Source organism: Dioscorea cayenensis, chromosome 20, assembly GCF_009730915.1.
Source record: "Dioscorea cayenensis subsp. rotundata cultivar TDr96_F1 chromosome 20, TDr96_F1_v2_PseudoChromosome.rev07_lg8_w22 25.fasta, whole genome shotgun sequence".
In the NCBI taxonomy this organism is placed as follows: Eukaryota; Viridiplantae; Streptophyta; class Magnoliopsida; order Dioscoreales; family Dioscoreaceae; genus Dioscorea; species Dioscorea cayenensis.
This window is the reverse complement of record NC_052490.1, coordinates 14,418,823-14,439,209: the sequence shown is the minus strand read 5'-3', so window position 1 is coordinate 14,439,209 and position 20,387 is coordinate 14,418,823. Positions and strand designations below refer to the sequence as shown.

Below are 20,387 nucleotides of genomic sequence, written 5' to 3'. Positions count from 1 at the left end.
AGTTATTTTTCAGAAGAAGAAAACACTCTCAGCTTTCGAAGAGAGGTATTTATCCAAAACCTATAAGAGACACAAAGACTCCATCAGGAGCACTCTTCAGCAACTCGTTGGACAGAGGGGAGAAGAAGAAAATTTTGTGAAACTACTGATGGTGTACCTCATGGGTACAATCCTTTTCCCAAATACCTCTTGCTCGGTTCCTAACTGGATCGTTGATTATGTCGATGATCTACCTGGCATGGGGTGATACGCATGGGCGCAGGCGACGCACAAGTGGCTTATGGAGGACATTCCACAAGCAGCCGCTCGAGTGCAAGCTAGATGCGCAGGGAAGAAGACCAGCACAGGGTATATCAAGGGTTGTACCGTCGCGCTTAACATCTAGTTTTACGAGCTGACCGGAACTAGAAAGAAAGTCATCTCAAGGATGCTATGCTACGGTGAAAATACTTACCGGAAGCAAGCGATGATAGAAACCAGTTTGTCATCTCTCGAAGGAAAAGAGGTAATAAATCATGAACAATGTGTTTAATAGTAGACGTTAATGTTTAAACATATTATTTACAGTTTAACTTTGTTCATTTACCGTTTAAAAAGTATTCTTCAATGTTTAAAAATTTTGTTCTCTGTTTACGTTTATGCTATAATGTTTAAATATATAAGTTCAATGTTTAACTATAGTTTTTATTGTTTAAACTGAATGATTTCACTAAATTGTTTGGTTTACACATGTTAGTTTCCTGAGCTGGTTCCGGCGAATGCTGATGAAGATATATTTGTTCGGGCCAACCATCAATTTGATGCTATTGCTCCAGAACCACTTGCTCGAAGGCAAGATGAGAGGGCAACCTCTTTCGTGCGCGCTCGATGCCGTTCTCCTACTTCCAGCCCAAAACATGCACGCATTCCTCGACACTGGAGAAGGCCTCCCCTACCCCGCCAGATTGCAACAACCCCACCGACGATGACATTGACAGTCCCCTTGACCATGGCAGCGCCCCCGATGACACTAAGAGAGAATGTCGCTACAACTCTTCTGCAAGCTTGCCAGATATTGATGACCGAGTTTCCTCAGCTTGTCGCTTGGGTTGAGGTATTGGAAGGCCGGTCACAATCGACTGCGCCGTCCTTCCAAACAAATGAAGCACCCGGGATGGACGCAGCGTCAGAATTCGACGATGATGACATCATCATGGAGGTCATTCGAAAACGGCCTCATTCGAAGAGGCTTGCAAAAAAGAAGAAAACAATAATGCCTCCGTCTCCACTGTTGGCTGATGATGAAACAATAGCAGCACCATTGGCGGCTGATGGTGTTACCGTTGATGACATGGCCGTTATGGTGGAGGAGATCGCAGATGATGTTGCCATTGCCACGGTTGATAAGATCAATGACTCTATCATGAACCTGGTGGAATGGGCGGCTGATAGTGCGGCATCAAAAATGGACACAATCCCTGAAGAACAAGAACCAGCTAACATTGTGTCTCCCATTGATGCTGTTGCTATGGCCACGGTTGAGAAGATCGTTGACTCAATTGTCAATGAAATCATAGTTATGGTGGAACCAACAACCGACAATGCCGCATCGAAGGCAGACACAATCGCACAACAACAAGAAGCATGTACGGATATGTCTCCACTTGATGCTGCCGTCGTGCCCGCATCGAAAGAAGATGATGCTAGGGCTAAACACCGACAACCGTCAACAACAGTGCCGCATGATGATCCCAAAACAGCTGTTGACGATGGTCAAGGGAATGCCGCCGAAATGGCGATGAGAGAGAAGATCAATGTCAATAAAAAATTAGAAGAAGTTCGGAAAGTCTTTATTCTGAAGAAGAAAAAATACGTTGGCCAATCGCACCTCAACAAGTATGAACAGGAGTTGATAAGGATTTTCCTCAATTGCCCTATAGACAAGTAAGTTTGGAGCTTTTATGGTATTATTTAAACTATTACATGTTACCCTTTAAGTTATATATTTAACGTTTAACTATTCCAGATAGAATTTAAACTATTATATGTTACCATTTAATTTATATAGTTAATGTTTAAATATTCAACATAGAATTTAAACGGTTGATGTATCTGTTAAATATTTGAAATATTATTTACGTATCTTTGATACACGTTTAACCATAGCATTGTCATGTGTAAGAATGACTCTGTCAGCACCATACGGTCCAGGCTATTTGATATGCTTGAGGGGAAGGAGATGGTTGCAGACGATGTGATGGACGCTTTCATATGTATAATCCAAAATTTGCTGAGGATAGTGCCATATCGTTATAAGAAGCACGCCTCCATCACACGACCACTAGCGTTGTTTATGTCAATGCTGGAAGACGCACATGATACCATTATGGCTATTATCGGAGATGCCGCGCGCAACTTGCATGATGTTGAAATTATCATCCTCCCGATAATTATGAATGGCCACTTCCATGTCGTCGTCCTTGACAATGACAAACAAGAATATAGGCATTATTCTTCATGCCAAAGCAAGGAATACGATAAAGACGCGCTAGAAATGGTAAGTGCTTTAATAATTTATGTTTGAGTAATAGTGTTTGGTAAATGACCGGTATTCTAATATGAACTTGTATACCTCCACAGCGGAACCTATTCGACCTTTGTATCGACATGGAGTTCGACAAGTCGGCGACCGCAAAGTACCCACTTGTTCACAACACTGAAACCCCATGACAAAAACAAGAAAGTATCGACTGCGCCGTCAATGTGATGCGGTTTATCGAGCAGTTACTCGCAGATGAGAAGCTACGGCTACCGCAGACGAACGTCCCTTATCTGCGATTAAAGTATGTTTCCCACATACTTAAGGAAAGGAGGGCAGCCGGCATCACTGCCAAAGGGGAGTGTTCGAAAGTGGGTTCATAGAATACGTTGTCTTAGTTTCAAATGTAAACCAATTTAAATTCAATTCATTGTTTTCGAAGAACATGACAAATTTTATCAATGTATATTTACATGTATCTATATTTATATACTTGACTCTTTTTTAACCTTCTAGTATCATTGTTTAACTTGCACTTTCATTGTTTAATTTTAAGTTTCATTATTTAACTGTCAATGCCATTGTCTAAATATCCATGTTACAGTTTAAGAGAACTAGTCACTTGTGAAAATAACCATTTACCGTTTAAAATAACAATGTCTCTATTTAAATACATGTCTTAACTGTAAGAATAAGGTTTTCTCTGTTTAAAAATGAAAATTTGTCACACAATTAAGTTTGTTTCTTTTTAAAAATTAGTTGTTTTACAATAGCTAGTCGGCGACAGTTTCATTGCAAGATCTGCGATTGTGACCGGAGCCGTGGCATCGGCTGCAACGTAACTCGCGGACCTCATAGGCTTGTCACTCGATCCTCTTTTGCCTAGGACGCCCAGGTTGCCTTCTCGTCACAGGAGGTCACAGACGCAGTTCACGATTTTCGTCCGTAGGCTTTTCATCGTCGGGTATGGGGAATATAGCTTCCTTATACGCCAGTTTGTAATTGTCGACGGTGAAGTAGCCGCTAATAAATCGATGAACATTGGTGTTTGTTTGCATTATTGCAGCACAAGCGTGTTTGCACAGGATACCCTAAACTTGCCACCTGCGACATAAGCATATTCTGATGGTAAGATCTACAAAGTAGCAGCACTGGTCAATCACTTGATAACTATCATGGACACAACGACCAACATGGAGATTTCGGCTATCCTCAACAAGTATCTCCACCTTCGAATGTATGTCCAGGCACAAGTAGGTCTCCCATTTGTTCGCTTGCTCATGGCGGTTGCATAACATGCGCATCAACTTGAACCTGTACAGCGTACAACACAAATCTCAGACAAGGTTTAGCGAAGAAAATGATAGTTAAACATAAACACACTTTATTAAATAGTATTATGATAAATTAAACAATGATGTAGATGGTTAAACACAGAAATAGATATTTGAATATTTATAAACTATTTTAAGGATAACATGAATTCTTAAGTGAAAATAAACATTCGAATACCTTATGGAGTCGACCATCTTTGTTACCGGAAAATGCCGAGCTTCTTTAATCCAAGCATTGAACGACTCCGCGACATTTGAATACATCTCACCCCAACGCTCGCCTCTGAACAGATAATTTGACCAATGTGTCATATCCGATTTATTAATCAATCAGTGATGGGCTTCAGATGATGTAGCCTGCAGTTCATTCACGGTATCATCGAAATCTTTAGCCGTGGATGCCCACGCAATATGAAAGTATATAGACCAGCACTCCTCTCTCAATGTTTTCCCTAGTCTGACGTTGGCTTTCATGAAATTGGCCTCAAAGTGTCGAAGACAGTATGCATGTTATGAAGAAGGGAAGACTCTCGCAATAGCGTTCACAAGGCCCTTGGACCTGTCCGAGACGAATGTAATTATCTCATGATAATCTCCTTCCTCGTATAAAGCATCACATAACTTGGATATGAACCAAGTCCAATTGGCATCGGTCTCGTTGTCGACAATACAGAAGGCGACGTGGAAAAAACCATTGTTTTCATCTTTATCTGTAGCACCCAGTAGAGTACCCCGATACTTTCCAAGGAGGTGGGTACCATTGACAAACAGCAGCGGCCTGCAAGCCTTCTTGAATCCGACAATACACGCTCTGAAAGAAAAGAATGCACGTTTAAACCACTCACCATCCCTTTCCATAATCGCAATGTTGCCGGGGTTTGTCTCAACCACCTTATCCACGTACCAAAGCAACAAATTGTAGCTGAAGATATTGATGCCATCGATCACCACCTGGGCATGCTCTTTTCCCAACCAAGCCTGCTTGTATGGAATGTGGACACCATGTTCCCACAACATGTCCTTCTGAATGTCAATGGCTTTGTACAAGGGCCGGTCTTTGAGTTTCTGAATCACCCGTGCGCTTACCCATTTTTTTGATGCTTTCGGGTGTGAGGCCGATCCCACTCCACCACCGCAAGTGTGTGACGGGTTCATTGTTTTATTCTGAAAGTATTTTTATTATATTCTTTTAATGCATGAAGGCGTCATTGACAACCAATGATAGTGCATTCCACAGTCACCCGGTGTTTCTCATTCTTTATGAATTTGAAGTCAAAATTCCGTTTGATTACAAAATTTCGAAGTGCGTCCCTGAAATGTTCAACGCCTTCAAAATGTTGTCCGATATCCAACGACAACACTTCAGAATGATCTAACGAAGAAGGAAGGCATCCCACACACCGTCAGGTTCGCCATGGGGTTGACTGGGAGCGCTCGCAGAATCCAAATTCCTACCAACACTTTAGTTTAAACGAAACCATCCATAAGTTAAACAGAGATATAATGTGCTTAAATAATAAAATCATAATTTAAATGTTAAGTCAAATAGTTACACGATGAAGATAAAATTTAAATGCAAACAAAATATATTTAAACAGAGCTTATCAAAGTTAAACCGTAATGAACTTATACAACTAGATAAACATAAAAGAGAATAATCTTACAACGAGAAAAACTCGTTTTTAGTAGGATTCGACAATGCCACATCGTCTTTCTCCACAACAAGATCGACTACAGAGCATTTGAAGATCGAGTGAATGTGACACATCCGCTGGAAGTCAACATCGTTTTTTATTGGACAAACTGTTTTATACCCGTCGGGAAACATCGAGACCCCATCGCTCACATATCTCAGCTAACACCGACTCCCAAGAAGTCAGCATCGTGAACATTAGCACTCTTCCCTCCCCGTTGTATCTAGCAATACCACAAAGACTATCCGTAATATAACTACTGAACTCAAATCAAACAAACCAAATGAGAAGAAGAAGAAGAAGAAGAAGAAGTAGTAGTAGTAGTAGATGATGTAAAGAGCCTTCTAAAATGTGTTTCACAAAAAAGTACACAACTGTATGCATAAAGTCAGACATGATGTGATTGGGCGGTATTTTTCTCACCATTTTAAAGGGCAAAAAAGGTATTTCACTACATGGACCCTCTTGAAGTGACCGACAAGGGTTAATCCCTAGAGACAATCATTACTGGCTCCTTGGCTCGTAGTTCTTCTTCGTTTTCCACCATTGTCGCTTTCCACCATTGTCTCAATGTTTTTCTTTGCTTGTAAGGAAGATGCTGCAGTGTGAAGTCCTTGCAAGCGACCGGTCGACTGCAAGCAAGAAGCGGCAGGAAGTAAGCAAGGGACGATAAAAGCCAACCTATCATCGTCAAGGAAAGTACTCCACTTATCATGACCCTCTCTGTTTAAATATCAATCTTTAATGTTTAACAAATATGATTCAGTGTTTAACATATTGGTTTACTATTTAAACCCTTTTCATAAAGTTTTAAACAAATATGTAAACCGTTTAAAATATTATCATTTGATTGTTTAACAATATATGTAATTATTTAAATTGAATGCTGTTACTGACATTGTGTTCACTGACAGAGCCTCCATGCAGAGAACACTTGAGCACTTTTGCTTGTTTCATCGCTTTAAATTGAATGATGTTACTCGACATTATGTCGTTTAAACCAATATGTAAAACCGCTTTAAATATTTTGATTTAACTGCTTTTAAAAATATATGTGATTGTTTAAATTGAATGCTTTCTCGTGACATCGTGTTGAAGATGGATATTTTTTTCCAAAACATTGTGTTACTGGATATTCCATCAATCCTCTTGGGTACCCTCATGGATCTCTCGTTAAAAACGTCAACCTTTTTTTATGTTTAAACAATTATATATTCTTTTAAACTATCGGGCTCATCTGCTTTAAATAATTTGTATATCGCTTTAAATATATTTATTTTTTTTTGTTTAAACCGTTATCACTGTTTAAATATATTTATTTTTTGTTTAAACACTGTTATCACTGTTTAAGTAGTAAGGCGATTTTGTTTAACATTTTGTTTGTTTACAATGCCTTTTTTGTTTCTAAAAAATTTAAATATCAAAAGTTGACACTCAAATAAGTTTGTTTCATTTAAAATATTTAAATATTTACAATGACCTCTGATTAAATATCAAAAGTTCACACTCCGATACATTTGTTTCATTTCACATAAAATATTTACAACATTTACAACATCCACAACATTTATAATGTCTTCACTGACATCGGACACTTGCGAGTCTATCCTAGTTCGTCAATTAAGATTTCGGGCTTTTCCTCAACAAGTATCTCAGACTCTTCGAATGCTCACGGCGCTTTGCATAACATGCGCATCAACTTGAACCTCGCATAACGAGAACACAAACAGTTAAAAAAGGCAGTTAAACAGTTTAAATATAATCGATGTGTCATGGTCATCCTTCTCTGGAGAATCCTCCGTAATCAAGCAATAAGTGAAAAGATAGTTAAACTTTTCTTTTTCGACCAAGTCGAAACACCCTGTCCCCTCCTCCTACTGGAGAATCCACGCATTAAGGCAATTACACGGGCATTTCGACCTGGTCAAGAATAGATAGTTTAACTTGTGGTCTGAATGAAGCGAAGATCCTATGAGTTAAAACACGCATAACAATATTTTGCACACTAAGGAAAAATTTTTAAACGATGAGAACAATTCTCAAGTGATAAATATCAATTTCGTTTTAAAGTATGAGTCATGGTCACCCTCTCCGGAGAATCCTCCGCAATCAAGCAATGCGTGAAAACTCTCTTGTCCTGATTAAGTCAAAATGCTCGCTTAATTGCTTGCCCGTCATCCTCCGCATTCAGGCAATTAGGTGGGCTTTCTGACTTGAACAGGAAAAGAAAGTTTAACTTGTTGCGTGATTGATTCTCTAGAAGAAAATGATCATGACACATCCTTTAAACGAATGTCCTGGACACATGAAGATGAAACTCATCCGAGAAGAAGCAGAGGACGAGGAGGAGGGGGTGTTCAGGGGAAGTAGTCTTCCTTCTCATTTATGGTGTGAAGTCCGTAAGCCAGTTGACGCTTCAGATCCGAGAAAAAAAAGGGAAACGCACCGGGGACCGAGCTTTTTTCATTAACGAGAAAGAATTTAATGGCGTCATTAATTCTTGTGCACATGATACCATAAATTTGCCATTGGCCACCTGGCAACACTTCAGTTTAAACGGACAAGAAAATATTTTAAGCAGAGACATAAAATGTTTAAATGATACATTACAATGTTAAACGGTAATGTAAATAGTTAAATACTAACAAATAAATTAAATGAAGAAGACAATTGTTAAATATAAAAATAATGTATTTAAACAGAGACAGGCGACGTTAAACGGTAATCAACTTATACAACTAGATAAATATAAAAAAGAAGAATCTTACAACGAGAAACACTCGTTTTCAGTAGGATTCGACAATGGCACAGCATCTGTCTCGACAAGATCGACAATGGCACATCCGCTGGAAGTCAACCTCGTTTTCTATTGGACAAACCGTTTTATATCCATCGGGTGTGATAAACTTCACCTTGACACGGAGAACATCAAGACTCAATCGCTCACTTATCTCAGCTAAGCTAACACCAATTCCCAAGAAGTCAGCGCCGTAAACAATAGCCCTCGAATCGAAGAAATTCTTACCTTATCAGGAAACTGGCAGAATTCAAATATAACAAGCCAAATGAGGAGAATAAGAAAAAGAAGAAGAAGATGTGATGAGCCTTCTAAACTTTGTTTGACAAATGGCAACAAAAAAATGCAAAAGTGTATGTATAAAGGTTGGACATGTTGTGAGTGGCCTTTTTTTCCCGCTATTTTCAAGGGCAAAAATGAAATTTCATAACATGGTCGCATTTCAAGTGAACGGTAGGGGGTAAAAAGAAAGTTGAACAATAATGGAAGGGTTGTCTGGGGTTTGCCAAAAATTGGAAGGGTTGTTTGGAAACTTTTGAAATTCACGAGGGGTAAACACTAATTTTCCCTTATTTAAATGAATTAAAATAAATTATTGAATTACATATGTCCTTTAAATGAGAATTGTTTTAATTTAAAATATTATCTATATTTTTACAATCATAAATGAGAACAACATTAACTCAAGGGTAAGGTCAGTGAAGCAATTACTTTAGGCCCTTTATTTTTTAAATCCTCATCTTTAGTTGTTTTTAAATAATAATTTTAAAAACTCAAATTTTGAAAGACTATCAATAATTATCATAATGCAAAAATATTTTATTATAATATTTAATCAATTGAATTTAATCTTAGTTAATTTTTAAATTTTAAAATAATACAGTAAAATATTAAATATTTTATTTTAATACTACATATCTTCTTTAACTGTGGTTTATTTATTTATTTGTTTCTCTAAAATTAATATAATATATATTTTTTTTAATTATAAATAAGAGCTTTTGTAGTTTTTACATTGTTACAATTGTTTTTCGTTATATTATTACTTTGTTGAGTTTTATTAATAAATTTTAAATATATATATATATATCAAATAGGTATTTTTAAAATAAAATCTAAATAAATTTAACTTTTATTAAATAAATGAAAGGGTTCATTATAAAATTCCCTTATAAATATCTAGTTATCTTAAGCCGCCCGTCATAATCATAAATAAATCTAAATTTTAATAAAAATATTTATTTAAAAATATTAATTAATTTTAATTTTTCTCTTAAATTTTACTTATTGTTATAAAAAATTTAAAAATATATCTTATTATTTAAAATTTTTGTTAATTAATTATTTTAAAACTTGTAGTTTGCCCCCCTCTATATAGTTTCTGACTCCGCCCTTAATTTTAGGCATTATGAATAGATAAATTGATCACATATAGCTCCCATATTTATTAATTCCAATAATAATTCCACTTCTGAACCTTCACCAACATTGCAGACAACTTAAGACAAGTCATTAGCCTCAGCATCTGTCCTGCAAATATATGATTTTTCCCCCTCCCTGGATAAGATGCTTTCTACCAAGTCAGGACCATCTGTCATATCTAATCAGGGAATACCTTTTCTGGGTCACAAGATGCAGTGTTCTGCCTGATGATCAAGTACCACCTGGAAAACATTCAAAAATTTATACAATAAATGAAACAGTCCACCAGGAAAATAAAATGAGCTGTACTAGTAGTAAAAGTATGATTAGCAATTATACATTCTACATATATAGCCATGATTGAAATATGGCTTAATTTGTCAATTAGAATTTTAAATAGATTTTGAAGCACTGAATTTCCTTGCTGATTAAATCATTATGACCCTCAGTTTCAACAAAACATAAAAGTAAAGAGTAATATATACCTTCTAGTGCATCAGATGATGCCTCTTAATTTCTTGTAATCTTCATAATTCAACAATGAATCCTTGATCTTCAGCCAATCTGCAGGCTTTGGCATGATGATTGCAAGATATCCCTCCCTATCTGCCTGCTTAAAAGGGATAACACAAATCAATTCAGACAGATTTATCCTAGAAACAAACTCTCAAAGCCCATAGCATATAGAAAAAGACATCAACAGAAGCCACATACATACATCCTGCCAGAGCAGAAAATCACAGCTTTAGATGACAGTAGACATAGCAACTAATCTATTGATTTGCTCTCATTCTTTAAATTTTTGACAATTGTGGACGGCCAAATAGTTCTTTTTTCTTGTACCAAGAAGCCTCTAATTCCAAAACTCGCACTTGGAGGGAGTAGTGCCTCACCAATTCTTTCTGAGTTGGTTGATAGACAAAGCTACCTATTCGATGGATAGATCTGTGCTGATTCTGCGTTGATGCCTATGAATAATTAATCTAATGAAATTATTTTATATTTATTTTACTTGAATTATGATAATTAACCATCAAGTGAATAAATCAAAACTTCATGAATAACTCAGGCACTAGTTAACTGCAGGCAGACAGACCTCCCGAAGGGCAGGCAAGTCCATGTTCTTTAAAGCACATCTAAGTAAACAACATTCTTGCACAACCGTACAACTTGAACTTTAGCAATTCCTTCCACAATACTGTTGTAGCTAGCTTCAGCTTTCTAGCAAGACTTGTAAAGATAAGGGACACTTTGATGAGATAAGAAACACTTTGATACTAATCTCCTGTATACCTTAGCACCAAGGTTGTGCTAGTGAGCAACATAATAATCCTCAATTCCTCTACATTCATTCAGAATAACACCCACCTTTTGTTGTTGCTGGTACAAATAACCTAGATAGAATAAAAAATAAATCATGAGGGCCTGACCAAAGGAGGTACCATCTCATGTCATCATCACTCTTGGTGTAAATCATTGCATGGGGTTGTCTAACAAACAGATTATATTGTTGAGGTGGTTCTCATGTTCCCTCTGTAGGTAAATTAGTGAGGTTCTGATTATTCTGCATACCATGTGTATTTGATTATGTTGAGATAATGCTCACATAATATGCTAGGAATGTGATGGCCTTGATTATGGCCAACAAAACATGAGTCAAAAGATAATTTGTTTCCAAATAGATACCACTAGAGTGTAAACAGCAATGTAGAAACCTCCAGATCAATTCCAACAAGCAACTTGATAAGAATTACATCTCAGATAGTCTCAGACTCTCAGATAAATTCAAAATAAAACTGGTTTAAAAGGAACTATTAATAGTTTCCTTTACCATTGAATATCTAAGAATCCTTTTTACCACAAAATTGATAGAGCTAACTTAGCAGCTCCAGCCTTGATGCTTAGTCTTTCTTCCTCTGATGTTGTTCTAGCATGATTGTTGCTGCCTATATAAACTTTACAACTCTAATTTCAGTTGATAATTATTTATGCACAAACTTAGAAAAGTAAATGTTGCAGAAGCATTTTTCATTAACTTCTGAAAAGTGACCCTTTCATGTTTTGAATTTGATCGCTTTTTTTTTTTTTTATAATTTTTTCTTGTTAAATGAGCCAAGTAGCTGGAAATACAATGTACAAAGCACCAAAGGTTTAAAGACTCCAGCCATGTAACAAGCTGTGAACACATTACATCTAATATCAAGAAACTAAAAAGTGAATCCTGCTAATCTGCTCTGCTCCATGATCCATTGTGGTAAATCTAGTCCTCTGTGAAATACAGCCAGCTCATGACACTCACACTCGTGTGCAGCAAGCCCATCAGCCAAGTAATTGTCGTCCCCTGGGATAGCTTCAACCATCAAACCAGCAGAAATAGCCCTTGTCTCCAAAAAACTGTGAATAGCTCGGTAATACCTCCAAAGGATAGCAGGATCAGCATATTTAACGACATCCACTAGGTTTGTACAGTCCGTATTGATGGTGTTCCCCAGCAGGTTCATCCTTCTGACTTGAGAGATCGCACAATGAAAGGCCTCCGCTTCAGCAGCGATTATATCCCTATATAACTTAAATGATGATTATCTTATCACTACATCGTAATTCTAAATTCAATTTGATAAGTGATTATGCAACATCAATGTCCTTGGCTATCACTTTTAGGTTACTTTTGAGATCAGTTAAAAACAATCTTATTTTCTAATTGTCCTTGGACCATTTAGAGTTGTTCACGGTACACTTGTATTATATTTCCTTGTCTCCATACATGCTATTATTACTTCTCAGATAGAGATCAAACTCATCAATTTTTGCACCATCTATGTTGCTGAACATATTAAATGGTCCTACCTCCTTTAAGAATATTGAGCCTGGTTGATTGATTTTAGCTTTTAATGCTCGCTGAAAACAACCACAAAAACCCCATGTTGTACTACAATGTAGCAAAATGTGGCTATGCTTCACCTCTTCAAACGATTCCTCTGAATAAGGTATAAACCAATGAAAAGTTGTACCAAGACCCATCTAGCCACTAAAGCATACTATTTCCCTTTAGATAAAGTTCAAAACATTTACTCAGAATACCCAACCTAAGAATGACACTTATAGCTAACATCCATGAACACTCCAAATCCAAATTGTAGGATATAACTTGTTGCAGAAATATCACTTAAAAATGAAACAGATGATAGTCCAAGCATTACAGGTTCAAGCAGCAGAATGTCCAAAACCTTATTGTTACTTTCTAGACAAGTTAGCTACTCTACAGCACCATGATCAAGACAGCTAATTCAGTTACAAATCAAGCAAATAAGGTGAAGTCCAGTCACCTATTCTTAAATGCCAAATTCTAAATTGTGGAATTCAATTTGGACAAACTTCTTAAACCAAAACAGGGTAAAGTTTGATGCAGGTGGAATTAACATGTCAGGTACTTTCACAACTACATGCAAGGAGTCAGGCCAACCTGTTCCCACCACCATCAAAAATAGAATTAAAGCTCTGCCCATAATGTCTGCTTTGTCATATCCAGCGCAAAGTCTGAATAATGCTTATTTTTGCAAATACAGAATTTAATATAAGGTTGTGCATTATTACCTAAAAATAAAGTCAAATGACAAAACTGATCCAATTTGGTCAGTTTGGTTTTGTTTAGTGTTACTAGGACACAAATATGAGTGTCAAGTATTTAAGTATCGGAGAGTACCTGACACTTGAATTTAATGGAAACCGGATACATGGACATGGCTGTATATATATGTCCTAATGCCCTATCAATCTCATTAGCAACATCTTTATATTGCTTGCTCATTGCAGTAGGATTTAAGGAAGCATTATGGCCTTACAGGCCAAGCAATTTCTTTTCAATCTAGTCTTATACACTCCCACCATTAATGAGTTCAAATCTCACCAATTAATAGAAAAACAGTATCTGATTAATCATGTATTATTAAAGCTCAGAATCTGAGCACCTTCTTCAAATTAGCTACCAACCCAAGCTCCATGAAAATGATGTTTAATCAGGATAAATGAGTTCCTAACAAGAGAGAAAAAAGGAAGGAAGGAGATGAAGAGACAAATGAAATAAAAGAAAAAGGGTGAGGAGCTCAACTAAAGAGCAGATTTTAGGCAAGAGACGATTTTGAAAGAATGATTAAACAAAGAAAAAAAATAAGGATGGGGTTGTTCTAGCTTTCTTATATTCATTGTTAAACTTAGAAAATGTTGGCTTCACCCTTATTCCTTTCTATGGGTAAGGGCCCTCAATCCATAATAGTAGAATTCATCCCCACCAAAGGATTTGTTTACTCCAGATTAGTGGGAATGAGTAAACCTTACAAGTATATCCCCACCCAAGCTTCTATTATGGATGAAAAATAATCAACAAAGGTTTTTAATTCATTGTCCATTTATAACAGCAATGTGACAGCAAATAAAATAAAAATTATTGCTACTTAAATATGGCATATTTACGTCTGATAATAATTAACAAAGGTTTTAATATTCACTATCCGCTTGCAAAAAAATAAAAAATAAAAATAACTATAAACAAATCAAACACTTTTGCTTATTAAATATGATAATTATTATGCATGATAATAATTAACAAAGGTTTTAAGATTAACCATATGTCTCTTCAATTATTTATCATTCATATCTCAACAAGGGGTAAAAATGCGCAACTAAAAGTATAAGCATCTTTATTCATCATTCTTCCACCAAAATGCTTTTCCTTTATTCTTCCTTTATTTTTGTTCCATATTTAAACACCATGACAGAATAACAAGACGGCATAAGCCTTCTTGAGTTTTAATCCAATCCTCCATCATCCAAAACACCTTCGAAAATTTTAGAAATGAGGTTATCTCACAAATATTGAAGATAAGCCTATTTGACTAAGTCATAAGATATGGACCCCCTCACTAGCAACATCATCGTTATTTCATAAGGTTTGTTTGGCAAAAATTTTTGCGAAATGGATGCACCAAATATGGATGAATTTATTACATTAATGGTTAAATGAGCTGTACTTTATGAAATGAACTTGTGATATTGAGCAATTAAAGAAATTTATTGCACAAAATGTCCATAACAAATACAAAAGTTAAGCTACATTCCACCCAATTTGTATTACATTATGTGATTCTTAAGTCTCCAAAGCAAAAGCTAGCAATACTAATTTCCACTTTAAAATCAGATAAGTAATTCTACATCCTTCATATAAATCATAATCACATTTTATTTGGAGAAATAAGAAGATAAAGATGCTTAAGTAATTCAAATTAACTTAAAACTAGTACCAACATTATCAACTAACTCTTCATAATAAGAGTACTCTAACATGATATAGAACAGACAAAAAACTTATACGAATTTAGAGTTATAATGCCATTTTAATAATCTATCCACTTTGTCAGAAATACTCCAAATTGAAAACATGATAAATCTACTTATCAAAATTAAAAGTTGAACACTCCCAAAGGGCACATAGTGGGAAACCCACTCACAAAGATAAACTTTGAAATAACATAACAATTAAGTTAAATTTGGCAGAAAAATCCAAATTGCCAAACATTATTCAGTATTGATGTAAACCAACCAGATGCAACTAAAGAAACATGAAAGTAAAAGGTATGTCATAGAATAACTATATTATACTCACTGAAGTGTTAAGCAGATCTGGCTGCTTAATCAACCTATCATTCACTTCCAAGAGAGATCCTTTAACGCAGCATCTACATAAATCCAACAAAAACAAGTCATTTGCAAGCAAACCACCATATGATAAACAACGAACAACATGCAGCCACACCAACCTCGCCAAAAAGAAATTACCATTTGTAAAAACCTTGCACAATGCAGTGTTGGACTCAAAATGTTTTGCATTCTGTACCAACCACATGAAAGCTCCTTTTAGTTGAGTAAGACATATCTTCCGATACATCAAATTCATCTAACAAATGATCTAAACTATAAACATTTACTTAATCTTCAATGCAACCCATTGTCATTACCCTTTTACGCTTCCCAGTAACCTTCATTTCACTCCGGTCAGACTTCCCTACATTGAAATCCACTCTCACCACTCCACCTTCCTCCTTCAATGCCACATGAGTTGGAGCCAAACCAATCACACACAACCTTCAACCAAAGAACGCAATATAAAACACAAATACAACTTCCAGAAACTAAATGATACTCGAAAAATTAGCTAAAATATATTACCCGTTTGCGTGGCGGTAGATATATTGATCGTGCCCGGGTTTCAGAAAATCTGGAAAACAAAAGAAGCAAAGAAATGAAAATTCATCAGGATTAAAAACAAAATTGCAAATTCAAGAATTTTGGCGATGGATATAAACCTAGTGCAAAGTAACAAGTGAAATTGGCTTCAATGGCAGAAGGAGGTGTGACAGGAAGATGGTGGGCCTCCGGCAGGAGAAAAGACCGAAGATCATCTTCATGATTCGGAGCTCTATCACCAGCGGATGGAAAGGGAACGGTTTTTAGGGTTTCATCTTCTTTTGTATTTTGGAGTGATGCTGATGATGATGATGATGATGATGACGATGAGGGTGTTGATAGTTCGGCTTTGGGCATCTCCATGTGCAACAAAACCAACAATTGTAACAAAAGACGAAGAAGATTTACATTTAAGTGAAGGAAAATTAGGGCTTTAGGACTTGAACAAAGAATAAATTATGGAAAATTATTTGGGGTAATCCACTATTTTCTATCACTAAGCCACATAGTCTATTATTTTAATTGAAAAATCTCAATCCAATATTAAACTCACCATCCACATAGTAACAAGAGGTTGAATTTTCTGTAATATTGATGTGGCATTTTTATTTAAATATTATTAAAAATAAATAAAAAAACTAGTTAAGTCATTAACTCTAATTAAACTAATTTAATTGGAATCCTTTTTAAAATTAGATTTGAACCAAAAATCTAAACTAATTCCACTTTCCATCCCTCTTCTTCCCCTTTTGGACCCGATCCTTGCTTGTCACTGTGCATCTTCCATTGCATCCACCCCACCTTATGCTAAGTCGCCACCTATGCTAGCAAGGGAATGATATCCTCCACTCCTTGTTCTCCTACTTTTCCCTCATCATACAAGGGACTTTTTCACTACTAGTTTGTCTACACTGATTGGAGCCTTTCTCACCATCTGAGACCTCACTAGCTAGTAAAGACCTTTTTTAAGCCACTTACAATCTCCACCAACCCTTCTCTAGCTTCAATTGACCCAACCATTTCCTCATGTCAAGTGCCCAGGCAAGCATTGATTATTTGGCAATTATGTGTCTGCACTTTATGTTCGAATTTGATTTCATTCAAGTTTTGTGACTAGTTTTGTGATGTTGGATTTGTTTGGATAGTAATGAGATTTGTTGCCCATAAGATTAGCAACTATGAAGAGCTTTGTTTGTGTGTGTGTGTGTGTGTGTGTTTTTATGTTGAGATTGTACCTAATCCATTTTGTTTTGCAATACAGTTGTCTATATTTACGTACTCTTTCTCACATTATGGCAAGCTTATTCTAATAAAACAGTGCATTACAAAGCAGTTTGTGCTAATTCTTTTATATTTCTATCTCATACTTGATAGTAATATGATGGAAAAATTAATGTGTGTGTGTGTATATATATATATATATTAAAAAAGGTAATGTAAATAACAAGCATACATCGTTACACAAGTGATAAATTGTAATAAATCCTAAAATGATGATAGATGTGAACCACCAAGCTGTTATTTTACTTCTATGTAATAGCTTTAGTCCAATGAACCGGATTGAAGATTCCATGAAATAAACTACTATTGGAAGGGAAACTCCCTATTCTATATTATTAATCATTGGCTACAAATTTATTGTATGATTTTTGTAAAGTTTAAACCCAAGCTTAGCATATGATTAACCTTTTTTGTTAGTGCATATATTCTTTAGTGTTTGTGACGATCTTGTAAGAAGGAATAGTAGGGCTATTGAAGGAAAAAGAAAATCAAAAGCTAAATAAAAAACCAAGTTAGTAGACCATTATAGTATTTGAATCTCTAGAATTCTCAATATAACAATGCATTACAACTATTGAAACTAAAGAAAAACAATAACTCTAAAGCAACAAAACAGTTGGTTAGGGCTGATTTTTTATAGAAGGGTATATTTTAGTTTCAAACTTTTTAAATACTATATAAAAAATCAAGTTAAGCCCACTATTGTTTTGTTTTAAATGTGCGATAGTTATGAAGAGTAGATTGTTGCTTTTGTAAATTTCATATAATAAATGAAACTAGAAGTTGTTGCTTCTCATCATAATTTTTTCTACTTCATATATTCAATAAAATGCAATTAGAGATCAAGAGCATGTAAAATGTGAATGTTTTGATGAAGTTATCTATTAAGTACAATGTGGCATTGCCGCTGATTGTTTTCATGCTGATGTGATGAGGTGCACAAGTGAGGAGGGTGAAGTGAGGCAAGTGCAATTGTCGTAGTAAGAAGTAAAAGTGTGCATATATGCAAGGTCAAACCCTTAAGGAAATTAAATACTAATACTAGCTCTCCTCTAATTATCTAGTCTGTCAAAATGTTGTTTATGTGTTAAACGAGAAAAGTAACTAAAATCAAGTTTATGCTTCCAAGAAGCACAAATACAATCTAGTATAGATCATGATAATGAGAATGTGCTAGGACGAGATACCCCTTGATTGTTTAAGATAATTACTTCTATTTGTGGTTTTTGAACATAATTCATTATGATTATTGGAGGGTGAAGATTCCTTACATAGATTAGCCATTATCTCTAAGTGACTAATCTCTAAACAAGATGGAGCAAGTATTTCACACATTCCCAATTTGAATGCATTCTGATTTTTGTGAACCACACTGCTAGGTCAACCTAGTTTAGAAAGTTCTTATCATTATAACCATGAGAAATGAGTTTAAACTTTTGCAATTATGGGAGATCATTCAGACACTCGTGTTCTCGCTAATGAAACCTAGGACATAAATTCGGGCTCTCGCTAATAAAATTCACGGATCAAGCATTGCCATAATCAAATCTTAACACCAAAATGAACTAGATCAATATATATATATATATATATATATATATATATATATAAAGTTAGGAAAGCATATTACAACCAAGTTCCATTACATCCAAGCAACAAGAAGATGTCTAGGTACACATAAATGAAAATGTTACACAAGATATGATCAAAATGCTAAAGAAATAGAGTTTCATGAAGAACTTCCTCAAATTCATAGAATGAGATTGAGGAATGACTCTAAACGCTTTGATGCTTGATACTTCTCTTCAAATATTCTCTCCAAATTGATGATAAAGAGGGTTGAAATCACTTCAAGGAAGTGTTTTCCAATCTCTAAATGGATTAAGCTCCAAGAAAAATTCTTTTTCACCCTTTGAAATAGATCTTGAATATCTATTTTATAGGGGTTTCTAGAAAGCTATATGCGACTACTAAACACGGGGGTGTTTAGTGAGTGTGTTAAGCTGTTAAGATTCTTGATTAGTAACTGTTGAGTTGGAACATGGGTTGGAAACACATGCCCATAGGATCCAAGCACGACTGTGTTCCAACTAGAACACAGTGAATACTTCTTCATTGAATAACACACAGGTATGTTCACACAGGCATGTTCCCTTATTTGATTTAGAAAAGTTTGAATACAACCGTGTTTTGGAACATGGATGTGTGTTCTTGGATGTGTTTTGTTTATCTTCTCCGTTTTCTTTATAAACACTAATTGAAACTTGTTTAAGTTTCTTTCTTTTGCTTCAACACCCATAAAATGACACAAACCATGAAAAATAACAAGATTGATCATCAAATCTTATCAAATTTCAAGCAAAATGCTATACAAATTAACATATAAAATATGTATTGTCAAGCATTTAGCAAATTTCCCCACACTTAAGCATTTGTTTGTCATCAAGTAAATAATATTGCAAATCAAAGAAGAATAAGTGCTTGATCATGGACTTGAAGAATTTGGAATCATTTAGCCATAAAAGAGCGACTTGCATTCAATGGAATAAAAGAATTTAACTAGAAGGCTAGTAAACTAGCTTGTGGTTCCTTCTAGATGAATAAGAAAAAAAAAAGTCTCTTAGTACTTCGCAAATTAATAATTAACAATGAATGAGAATACATGAACAAAGGAATTAGAAAATCTTTTTTCTTTTCTCTCTTTTTTTTACACATTTTTTTTTATAACAACGTTTTTTCTAAATACTAGTGGTAGCTTTCACACATTCTTGATGCAGCCCTCTCTCTTAGTAAGGCATATAAAAAGTATCCAACTTTCTAAGAGAAGCTTCACATATCAAAAGTGGTAGCTCTTTCAACCAAACACATATCTTTTGTGGTAGTCCTTTCTCTTTGTCAGGTATACCAAAGTATCCAACTTTTCAAGAGTGACTTCACACTTTATAAGGAAAACTATGTGCAAAACGTCTATTGTACAACAAACAATTTTCTTTTACACTAAGAACTCCTTTTTTATATGCAATAAAGTCCCTAAAATGTATTCAATCTCTGAAAAATCAAAATTAGATCCATAAAAGAGACTCAAAGTACTCAAAAGTATT

At 35.3% G+C, this 20,387-nt stretch overlaps 1 protein-coding gene across 3 annotated transcripts; it reads right to left on the bottom strand.

The window, feature by feature from the left end:
• Positions 1-9,718: 9,718 nt before the first annotated feature.
• On the bottom strand, positions 9,719-16,504 carry LOC120251702 (protein Abitram). 3 transcript variants are annotated; one of them, XM_039260324.1, is made up of 7 exons: positions 16,125-16,502; positions 15,988-16,036; positions 15,777-15,903; positions 15,579-15,649; positions 15,425-15,497; positions 10,251-10,378; positions 9,719-10,007 (listed from the first exon to the last, which is right to left on the bottom strand). In XM_039260324.1, exons 1-6 carry the CDS (start codon positions 16,366-16,368, stop codon positions 10,262-10,264), a joined length of 681 nt encoding a protein of 226 aa, XP_039116258.1. In that variant the 5' UTR covers positions 16,369-16,502; the 3' UTR covers positions 9,719-10,007; positions 10,251-10,261. The 3 variants fall into 3 exon arrangements, with proteins under 3 accessions (XP_039116258.1, XP_039116259.1, XP_039116260.1); XM_039260325.1 differs by having other exon boundaries at positions 10,251-10,375; positions 16,125-16,500; XM_039260326.1 differs by lacking the exons at positions 9,719-10,007; positions 10,251-10,378 and adding an exon at positions 11,854-12,324 and having other exon boundaries at positions 16,125-16,504.
• Positions 16,505-20,387: the final 3,883 nt, after the last annotated feature.

Bases quoted from the DNA above. Each gene is read 5' to 3' on its own strand.
- LOC120251702 (XM_039260324.1), bottom strand. From the start codon at position 16,368: ATGGAGATGCCCAAAGCCGAACTATCAACACCCTCATCGTCATCATCA. The intron at 15,498-15,578 runs GTTGGTGTGGCT...GGATTTATGTAG, and splicing joins GGTAATTTCTTTTTGGCGAG to ATGCTGCGTTAAAGGATCTC. The intron at 10,379-15,424 runs GTGAGTATAATA...ATCCCTTTTAAG, and splicing joins CAGATCTGCTTAACACTTCA to CAGGCAGATAGGGAGGGATA.